The sequence below is a fragment of the Ornithorhynchus anatinus genome, chromosome 4 (assembly GCF_004115215.2).
Source record: "Ornithorhynchus anatinus isolate Pmale09 chromosome 4, mOrnAna1.pri.v4, whole genome shotgun sequence".
NCBI classification, from domain to species: Eukaryota; Metazoa; Chordata; class Mammalia; order Monotremata; family Ornithorhynchidae; genus Ornithorhynchus; species Ornithorhynchus anatinus.
The window spans coordinates 53,853,640-53,864,958 of NC_041731.1; the positions used below are offsets into that span (position 1 = coordinate 53,853,640).

Below are 11,319 nucleotides of genomic sequence, written 5' to 3' on the forward strand. Positions count from 1 at the left end.
TGGAGCCAGCTCAGAGCAGGCTGATACATCCTGGCCTTGACTCGTAAGGGTCTTGGGGATCAGGGACCAAAAGCTGGTATTCTCCTCAGCGATTCTCCTCAGTGATTCTCCTCAGTCTACCCTCTAGACCGTAAGCTCCTAGTGGCCAGAGAATGTGTCTACCAACTCTGTTATATTGTACTTTCTCAAGTGCAGGAAATGCTATCAAATATAATCGATTGATTACTGCTGGATGACAGTTGATAGCTCTGCCCTTATGCTAGTAATATACTACAGAGATATTTCAGTCAGACAGGTCTTGGTGGTTTGGACTTGGAAGTACAGGAAGGAGCTCCCCAGCGGGAGTGCCTTTGGCTGGATTCCCTGGGTAGGATTCCAGAAAGCACAGCAACACATTCCCTGAAGATGTGCAACCTGGCTTCTGTCCCCTTACTAATCCTCTCAGAGCTGCAAGCTTATACTTGTTTTTCTTTGAGGGCAGCTAAGTTGCCAGAAGGGTTCTCCACTTCCTCTGCACTTTGCAGAAGTGTGCCTCTTCCACAGATGGACAGTGACCTGAGCAAAGTACTGAGCCTCCCGTGGAGTTCCTGAAACTTGCATCCATTCTCTCTGGCTTTACCTTTGCCCAAGAATAGTATTTCTCAGTCTTTATTGACTCCCATGCCCATTGCCCACACCAGTTGTTTCAGACTTTTAAATCCCTCTTCCAACCCCCTGCCTCCCCCGTCTCTTGCCCATAATGTCCTGGCCATATACTTCATCAAAAAAAATTGAAACCCTCAAGTGTGAGCTCCCAAAATTTTCTCCTGCTCCTCTCCCTCCACCTACCCCATCGTCAACTCTCCCATCTTTTCCAATAGTATCTCAAAAGGAGATCTCTACCTCCTCTCAAAATCTACCCTCTCCACCTGGAATGTCTTTATAGTGTACTCTCCTAAGCCCTTAGTTCAGTGCACTCTTCACAGTAAGCACTCAGTAAATATGTTTGACTATGCCTCAGATCCTATTCCTTCTCTTTGAGATGTGAACGGTTGCCCACTCCCCAACCCCAATCTTCAACCTCTCACTTTCCACTGGCTCTTTCCCCACTGCTTTCACACATTCTGATGTAACCCCTAATCCTAAACAACTCTGCTTTGACCCCTTAGCACCCTTCCTCTTTCCATTCCTTTCCAAACTCCTTGAGCGAGTTGCCTAAACTCACTCCCTCCACTTCCTGTCCTCCCAACTCTCTCTTCAACCTCCCTGTAATCTGGCTTCCAGCCCCTTCACTCCAAAGAAACAGCCCTTTCTAAGGTCACCAATGACCTCTTACTTTCCAAGTCCATCTTAATCCTCCTTGACCTTTTTGATGCCTTTGACACTGGGGACACCCCTTTTCCTTGAAACATCTAACCTTGGGTTCACTGACACTATCCTCCCCAGGTTCACCTCCTATCTCTCTGGCAACTCATTCTCAGTCACTTTCATGGGTTGCTTCTCTACCTCCCACCCCATAACTCTGGGAGTCCCTCAAGGCTCAATTCTGGGTCCCTTTCTATTCTCCATCTATACCAACTCCCTTGGAGAATACATTGGTTCCCGTGGCTTCAAGTACCTTCTCTATGTGGATGATACCCAAATCTACATCTCCAGCCCTGATCTCTTTCCTTCTCTGCAGTATCGTATTTCCTCCTGCCTTCAGGACATCTCTACTAGTTGTCCCGCCGACACCTCAAACTCAATTTGTCCGAAACAGAACTCCTCACCTTCCCACCAAATGCTACCCACCCCATCTTTCCCATCACCACAGACAGCATCAGTCAATCAGTGGTATTTGTGGAGTGTGGAGTTCAATTGTATTTATTGAACACTTACTCTGTGCAAAGCACTGTACTAAGCACTTGGAAGAGCACATACAGCAGAATTAGCAGACACATTCCCTGACCATAATGACCATCCTTCCCTGTTTCACCAGCCCATAATCTTAGCTTTGTCCTCTACTCATCTCCCACTCTCACTGAATCCATGCATTCATTGTCACCTCCACAACATTTGTAGAATCCGCATCTCTCAGAAACTCTACCGTCAGCTTTAAAGCACTGTCAGCTCTCTCCTTCTTAGCTTACCTTGCAGATCTCCTACAACAATCCAAGCTGTACACTCAGCTCCTCTACCACCCTGCTCTTCGTACCTCCATCTCCTTTATCCTGATGCAGGAAAGAACTTAAGTGCCTTCTGTAAACAGAGCACTGTGCTAAGCTCTGAGAAAGAATACAGCCCAGATGGAATTAGACATATGTCCTCCCACTGGTCTGGGAACTCCCTATCCCTTCATATCTGACTGTCCACCCTTATTCCCACCTTCGAATGCCTCCTAAAATCACATCTCCTCCAGTAGGTCTTCCCCGATGAAATCCTCATTTCTCCTACCCACTTTCCCCTCTGCATCAACTCTGCACTTGGCTGGGTAGCCCTTAAGCACTGTGATACTCACACCACCCTCATAGCACTCATGTACATATTCTCATACTGTGCCATTTCCCCATCTGTAATTTATTTTGCCGTCTGCCTCCCTGTATATCCTGTAAGCTCCTAGTGGACAAGGAATGTGTTGACCAACTCTGTTGTACTGTACTTTTCCAAGGGCTTAATATAGTACTGTGAACATGGTGAGCGCTGATTAAATGCCAGTGACTGATCCCGAGCTGTCTCGCCTTCCTAAGAGGCTGTGGATTGTGGCTGTGGGCTCTTCACTGCCCCTCTAGGCTCTTCGGGTGGACACTTAGCACAGGGTGGGCAGGAACGTACTGGTGACCGTGCTTCTTTCTCTACACCTGTTTTCTAGCGCCTCCATAAACACTCAAAATAAAGTCTGAGGAACACAGTGACTCTGATTTTACAATTTTCCACCTGGGGTTCAAAAGAGAAATATGAACGGGTATATTTGGCATTTTACCCTTAATTCAACAATTATAAAAAGGGACTTGGAAAGTTCCCCATTTATTCTGGACAGAATTATCAGTACATTTGAATAAACTACAAGTTTTTAGAAACTGTGATTTTTTTAAAGGCAAAATCTAATACTGAAACAGTAATCGTCTGACCTTTTTATTAGACTCTCTATCCATTCACCCAGTGCCTAGATAGGTTGAAGGTTCATTACATTTTAGTTTCTTCCCTGTTTTCAATCTTTAAATGTGTTTGAATAGCTCTGATCTTTGAGGATATGTATTTGAAATGTGTATATTTAAATGTCATTTTTTCACATATTTTCTCTAGAATTTTAGAAAAATATCTGGGATTCTCATTGATTTGAGGTTCTAATAAGTTTTAGTCATAGCTAAGATTGCAAACTATTCTTTGCAATGTATTTATTGTTCTCCCACATATGAGTTGATATACCCATGAAATAATTTGAATTTACAACATTTGGTTAAAAACAAAATAAAGGTTGCCGTGTTCATTTTCATTAAAAAAATGTTTTCACATCAAATTAACTTGAACGCATGAAAAATATCAGAGTCCTGAGAACTAATTTGACTGTTGAAGGTTAATAACTTTAAATCTAGAAATATGTGAAATAAATAGTAGTCTCACATTTCAGATTTTTCTCTGATCTGTATTTGTTACCCATATAAAATGTGAGTATGACATTAAATGAATTGAAATTTGATTTGTGTTAGAAGAATGCATTCTCCGTTATTTTTCCTGCAACTAGAATTACAGCAGCAGGTGTATTCTCTAGTTACAGAATGACTCGAATCTCATCCATTTGTGTTCCAAGAAGGAGGTGGCATTAACGCTCAACATTCCTCTAAATGAACATCCACAAGAGGTAAAGAGATATTCTTTTTCTGTTTTACTACTGTCCCTATTTTAGGATGTTCACTTCCATGTATAGCATTTCCAGAGGTATTTATTTTCCTCAGGAGAGCTAGTAAGAATGATGGAGGAATTCAGAAACGCAGTTACAATCAAATGCTCAAGGATAGCAGGGGAAATTGTCTTGCCACTTCTTCCTTTCCTTTTTATTTTTTATTTAAATAGATTTGGATTTTCAGTGGTCCATACATGTAACTGTTGAGTGGGATCTCTATATACAATAACGTGTGTTGCATTTGATTACTTAAAGAATATTTTATAATATATATATATATATGTGTGTGTGTGTGTACACACACACAATATTTGAAACAAATATATATTCTGTATTTTAAGTGAAATATATATTATAGAAATTCTATTGTATTTATTGAGCACTTACTGTGTGCAAAGCTCTGTACTAAGTGCTTGACAAATATATAGTGAGGAGCAATGTGGCCTAGTAGAAAGCATGGGCCTGGGAGTCAGAGGGCCTGAGTTCTAGTTCTGGCTTTATCACTTGCCTCCTGTATGAGCTTGGGCAAGTCACTTAACTTCTGTGCCTCAGTTTCCTCATCTGTAAAATTGAGATTCGATATCTGTTCTTCATTTTACTTAAACTATGAGCCCCATGTGGGGCAGGTACTATATCCAACTTGATTAACTTGTATCTGCACCAGTGCTTAAAACAGCACTTGACACATAGTAAGCATTTAACAAATGTAGTAATAATAGTAATAGTGAAAGTATAAAACATTCTCAATATTTATGTGTATAGGCTTCTGGGAATCCAGATTTGATTTTTTAAAAACAAAGAGAAAGTTGTATGAGAGATTTCCATGCATGCTATCCTTGGGACATTTGATCCTGCCCACTTCCCTGAATCCCACAGGCCCTCTAGACTGTAAATTGGTTGTGGGGAAGGGAGTGGTATTGTTATATTATACTCTTCCAAGATTGATTCAATAGTATTTATTGAGCACTTACTATGTGCAGAGTACTGTACTAAGCACTTGGAATATACAATTCAGCAACAGATAGAGACAATCCCTGCCCAGTGATGGGCTCACAGTCTAAATGGGGGAGACAGACAGCAAAGCAAAACAGAATAAAACAAAAACAAGACAACAACAGTAGAAAGAGAGAAGGGAGGTGAGGTAGGAGGTGATGGAGAGCTTTGAAGCCAAGAGTGAGGAGTTTTTGTTTTGTGCGAAGGTTGATAAGCAACCACTGGAGGTTTTTGAGGAGGGGAGTGACATGCCCAGAGCGTTTCTGCAGGAAGATGGTATGGGCAGTGGAATGAAGAATAGACTGGAGTGGGGAGAGACAGGAGGAAGGGAGATCTGAGAGGAGGCTGACACAACAATCCAGCAGGGATATTATGAGAGTGTACTTAGAACAGTGCTCTGCCCACAGTAAGTACTCAATAAACCCGATTGACTGATTCTTACTAACTTTAAATATTGTAAGTAAATCTGCATCCTCTCCACAAGGCTTCTTGATATGTCATTTAATTAAACAGTCATCAACAAAGCTTGTGGAGAGGTGCTTTAGGTTTTTAGGTTGCTTAGTAGATAGAGCACAGACCTGGGAGTCAGAAGGCCCTTTGTTCTAATCCTGGCTCTGCCACATGTCTGATGTGTGACCTTGGGCCTGTCACTTAACTACTCTGGGCCTCATTTACCTCATCTATAAAGTGTGGGGATTAAGAATGTGAGCCCCATGTGGGACAGGGACTGTGTCCAATATGTGTCCAACATGATTATCTTGTATCTACCCCAGCACATAGAACAGTGCTTGAGTGCTTGGCACAAAGCACTTAATGAGTATCATAATAATAATTATTATTTTCATTATCATTATCCCAAGTGTAATATTATTAAAGTTAAATTTATTTGATTTTATCTTCAGGTACACTTTTCTCCAACCCAGGAATCCTGTGGCAATCCTCTTCACAACCAAAGATTGTCTATAAGTAGTGCATCTTCTGGAATATCAAAGCCCATGTCTACTTCACTGCATGACATGTTTTCAGCCGGTATGTTAATCTACCCCTCTGGGTTGGTTCACAAGCTTCCATTTTCATCACGTAATGGGGTCAGCATTTTTGGAAAGCAATTGTTTTGTGCACAGTGCATATGTTCTTTATGCAGTCCCCCTCTAGACCTGAAGCTCCTAGCTACCAACTCTGTTAAAGCCTCCCAAGCGTTTAGTACAATGCTCTGCACACAAAATGTGAATGATTGATTGCATTAATTGATGCTTTATAGGAGGTGGAATAGGGTCTGGAATAATGGAGGTTGGGGTGATGGAGCTGAGTGTGTGTGTGTGTGTGTGTGTGTGTGTGTTGTAAAGGACTGTGGGGGTGAGAAGAAATGAAGCAAAATTATTTCAATGGCCCTGTCTTCCTACTGATAGTCACCTGTCCACTTAGTCCTATTTGCAATGAACAGATGAGCAGAAAGTTAGGGAGAGAAAAGTTGGGCCTACTTGACTTTCTCTGTTCTGCCACAAAAATTTGTCTTTCGGAATAAGTCCCTCCTGAAGTCAGGGCTCCTGTGGTGGAAATAAAAATAAATAAATGCATTCTCAATCTGTCTCTCACCCAAAAGATAAGCAATGTCTGCTGGCTGTTTGTAACCGAGTGGGTCCTTCCTGTTTTCTAGAGCAAGATCAAGACTCCTCTCCAGCACTTCCTTGCTCTCTGATAAATCACAGTTTGGATGATAACATCTCTTTACTCCAGAGTGTTAAATCTTGTGGTCCAAAGAAGTCCTGTTTTTCATCAGTAGATTCTGATATATCATCAAACCCAGTGTCATATACTTCAAAGCTAGTCAAGGAAAATTCAGGTAAAGCACTCTCTTGTGAATACTTCATGAAATGAATCCTGTTCCCAGTAAGACCGTGCGATTGTTCAGTGGATTTGTCCCATGGCTTATTTCCTAGTTACTGAAAGTTAGAATAATTGAAGAGTGCACATAAAGCTCTATGAAGGTTTCTCTTTGATCTGTGTAAGCGTGGGATCCATTAAAATGATATTTTATGGGAATCTGACTCTGGAGAGAGAGATACTGGAGGTTGTGAAGCAATTTAAATCTTAATCCATTAATTTTTAAAGTGATATCATCTGTTTTCTAAAAATAACTGTAATTGTGAGATTTGTGAAGAATGTATAATGTGCCAAGCACTGAACTAAGCGCTGGGGTAGATCAATCAACCAATCACATTTATTGAGCATTTTCTGATACAAGATAGTCAGGCCCCAAGTAAGGCTCACAGTCTAAGTAGGAGGGAAAACAGGTATTGAATCCCCCTTCTGCAGATGAGGAAACTGAATGAAGCCCAGAGAAGTGAAGTGATTTGCCCAAGGTCACACACAGTAGGTAAGTGGCAGAGACAGAGCAGGGATTCAGGGCCCCTGACTCTCAGCCCATGCTATTTCCACTAGGCCACACTGTTTCTCATTCTTTTCCCCATGAAAATAACGTTTTTATTGTGTTTCTGCTTCTGCCGGGCCAGATCTAGGCAAGTACAGAGTCCTTCCAGGGCATTGGCACCTTGGGTCTTCTTTGTACATGCCAGCTGATGTTGACATGCTTGACTAGAGACTACTTTTTGAACCTTCTCCTCACATCCATCTTTGTGCCAACAGTTCTCCACTGAGTGTTCACAGCTCACAAGGGCTAATAGACAGTTCCTTTCACTCTGTGGAGAAATACAGAAAGCTTGGAGTTTGAGCCTTTTCCCAACAATAGAAGCAGCTTGGCTTAGTGGAAAGGATCCCGGCCTGGGAGTCGGAGGACCTGAGTTCTGATCCCGGCTCTGCCAATTGCTTCATTCATTCACTGGTATTCATTAAAGAGCTTACCGTGTGCCAAGCACTGTACTAAGCACTTGGGAGAGAACAGAACTGGTAGACTTATTCCCTGACCCACAGCGTGTTTACAGTCTACAGGGGGAGACATGCATTAATATAAATATTTAAGTAATGGATATGTACATAAGTGCTGTGGGGCTGAGGGTGAATATCAAGTGCCCAAAGAGTACGGATCCAAGTGCATAGATGACACAAAAGAGAGAGGGAGTTGGGGAAGAAGAGAGTTTAATCAGGGAGGACATCTGACTTTAATAAGATTTTGAAGCTGGGAAGAGAGGTGGTCTTGCATATTTGGAGGGGAAGGAAGTTCCAAGCCAGAGGGAGGATGTAGAAAAGAGGTCGGTGAGACATAGAGATCAGGGAACAGTTAGTAAGCTGCCACTAGAGGAGCAAAGTGTGTGGGCTGGGCTTTAGTAGGAGATCAGTGAGGTTAGGTAGGAGGGGCAAGTTGATTGAGTGCTTTAAAACTGATGGTAAGGCATTTCTGATTAATTCAGAAGTGATGGGCACCAACCACTGGAGATTCTTGAGGAGTTGAAAAACATGGATTTGAACATTCATATAGAAAAATGATCTGGGCAGCAGAATGAAATAGGGATTGGACTGGGGAGAGCCAGAGAGCAGGGACTTAGCAAGGAGGCATATTCATTCAATCGTATTTATTGAGCACTCACTATGTGCAGAGCATTGTACTAAGTGCTTGGAATGTACAAATCGGCAACAGATAGAGACAGTCCCTGCCCATTGACGGGCTTACAGTCTAATCGATGCAGTAGTCAAGGTGGGATATGCTAAATGCTTGTAGCAGCATAGTAGCAGTTTGGATGAAGAGGAAAAGGTGGATTATAGCAATGTTGTAAAAGTTTGTTGATAGGATTTTGTGACAGATGGAATACGTGGGTTGAATGAGAGAGATGAGTCGAGGATTACACTGAGATTATGCGTTTATGAGGCAGAGAGGATAGTGGTGTTGTCTACAATGATGGGGAAAGTTGGGGCATCAGGGAGTAGGGGAAAAACAGAGTTTGGCTGGGAAAATGAGGAGTTCTGTGTGACTTGCCTGCCTGTGATCTTGGTTAAGTAACTTAACCTCTCTGTGCCTTAGTTTCCTCAACAGCAAAATGGGGATTCAGTATATGCTCTCTTTTTTGCTTAGATTGTGAGTGCCGTGGTAATACCAACTGAATTAGTGCATGAATGATCAATTAAACTTGACTTCCTGAGAGTAAAACCGGGTAGTCTCCCCTGGTTTTCTCCTTAGTTTGTGTTTCTCTGAACACTCCTCACATGCACTTGTAGTTTAGGAATATCAGTGAACGTTTGGCTGTTTTAAAACAAAACAAAAAGGTTTTATTGTTCAGAACCCACTCTCATTTGCTTCAGCAATCTCCATTTATTTCTCTTAAGATTCAGTTGACCCTAAAAAACGATTCGTGCTTTTTTTCTGTCCACATGTTTTCTGAGAACCCTGTAGTTGATCACAGGCTGTCTATATTTTTCTCTCCACCCACTTCAGATCTGCTCTCAGAGACTCTGCACAGTGGCATAGCTCAACAGTGGATCCAAAGTAAAAGAGAAGACATTGTCAACCAGATGACTGAGGCCTGCCTTAACCAGTCCTTAGACGCCCTGCTAGCAAGAGAATTGATCATGAAGGAGGACTATGAACTAATCAGCACCAAACCTACAAGGACATCCAAAGTCAGGCAATTGCTTGATACCACTGACAGCCAAGGAGAAGAGTTTGCCAAAATTATAGTGCAAAAGCTGAAGGACAACAAACAGATGGGACTTCAACCTTACCCAGAAATATCTTTGGCTATTAGGACAACATCTTTAAGTACATCCCATTACAAAAGTCTGTAAGGGGTTTTGAAAAGGTTGGAAAGGTCCATTTTTAAAAGGTCATTTTAAAAATCTGTTACGTTGGTTACAGTTTTACTACATACGTTCCGCTGAGAGAAGATCAGGAGCTGGCTACATTTTAACATGAAAATTAGTCACTTGCATTTGATGCAGCGTTATGTGTTTTTTATCAATACAAACATAAAGTTTTCATTCCTTATTTGAAATAATTGCCCTAAGTGGTTCAATTTTTTAAAATGTCTGTTTTTATAAAATGATGCTACTTTTAGGTGAAGCAGTTTCAAGTCTTGCTTAATATAGTATTCATGTCCATAAAACATGAGGTGTGTGTTTTTACTCTTAGAATCAATCAATGATATTTTTTGAGCACTTACCGAGTACAGAGGGTTGTACTAAGCACTTGGGAGAGTCCAATAGAGTTGGCAGACATGATCCCTTCCTCAAGGATTTAGCAGTCTAGTGACAGAGACAGATGTTTAAATAAATTACAGGTAGGGATAGCAACAGAGAGTAAGTATAGGACATAACTGCTATGAGGGTAAAGGTGGAATGAATACTAAAGTGCTTAGGGGTTACAGAGCGAAGTGTATAGCAACACAGAAAGGAGAGAAACTAAGAAGTAGTCAGAGACGGCTTCTTGAAGGAAATATGATTAAAGTAGGGCCTTGAGGATGGGGAGAGAGGTGTTCTGTCAGATATGAAGGGGGGAGGGAGTTCCAGGCCATAGAGAAGATGAGAGCAAGGTGTCATCAGTGAGAGAAATGGGATAGAGGCATAGTGAGGAGATCAGTATTAGAGGTGTGAAATGTGTAGTTTAGGTTGTAGAGGTCGATGAACAAGGATAGGTAGGATGGAGAGGGCTGACCGAATGTCTTAAAAGCCAATAATAAGGAATTTGTGTTTGATGCGGAAGTGGATGGGCAACCACTGGAGGCTTATGAGGACTGGAGAGATGTTTGCATACTATTTTGGAGGGAGTTTTTTTCCCTTTTTTTTTTTTTAAATAACATACGCAGCTTAATGAAGCATGGACTGGAGAGGGGAGAGGCTGGAGGCAGGGAGATTAGCGAGGAGGCTGATAACAGTAGTTGAGGCAGCATCTGATAAGTGCTTGTTGGACTAGTATGGTAGCTGTCACTTTCTAAGTGGATTATTTATTGCCGAACCAGAGTTAGACTTTAAAAAGTACATGCCTTTAAAAAAAAAAAGTCTTCCATCTATAAAGTTACAAAGTCTCTTTAGATAAACGGACCTAGCTGAAATGCAGGTGGTCTTATAAAGTTCCGTTTCATCCACAGACAGTGTTATTTTGTGCTTAATCTATTTTCAGCCCTGTAATATCTTCAGTTTTTGAAGAATGAATAAGGATGCTGCAGTGTTGTCCGTTCCAATAAATTCATTTTTCCTGACATTGTAAATTGAGTCTTGAGCTCCAAAATTCAAAAATGCTGCCAAGTCTCAAGAGGCACCACCTTAGCGGCTCTACTGATCTCCAGTGTATCACGGAGTGTTCGAAACAGACATTTCCAAGGGCGTTAATTAGCACTGTTAGATTAAAAGCAGAAATTTGACGTGCATAAAAATGCAATTGACGTATTACTACTGTAAATATAAGTGGCCCATAGTGTAGAAGGTTCCATGAGAGGCTCTGTACCCATTCCGGGAGAGGAATTCTACTCCTAAACATGTCTCCTGCAAGAGGCCTTCCCTGATTAAGCCCTCCTTTCCTC

At 41.6% G+C, this 11,319-nt stretch overlaps 1 protein-coding gene across 1 annotated transcript in view; it reads left to right on the forward strand.

Moving 5' to 3' along the window:
- RIPK2 (receptor interacting serine/threonine kinase 2) overlaps nucleotides 1-11,000 on the forward strand; it is a 57,409-nt gene extending 46,409 nt beyond the window's left edge. The window contains exons 8-11 of the mRNA XM_029063883.2: nucleotides 3,728-3,817; nucleotides 5,755-5,881; nucleotides 6,510-6,695; nucleotides 9,240-11,000. Coding sequence (XP_028919716.1) covers nucleotides 3,728-3,817; nucleotides 5,755-5,881; nucleotides 6,510-6,695; nucleotides 9,240-9,589 — 753 coding nt within the window. The 3' untranslated portion in view covers nucleotides 9,590-11,000. The remainder of the gene's footprint in view (nucleotides 1-3,727; nucleotides 3,818-5,754; nucleotides 5,882-6,509; nucleotides 6,696-9,239) is intronic.
- The last annotated feature ends 319 nt before the right edge of the window (nucleotides 11,001-11,319 follow it).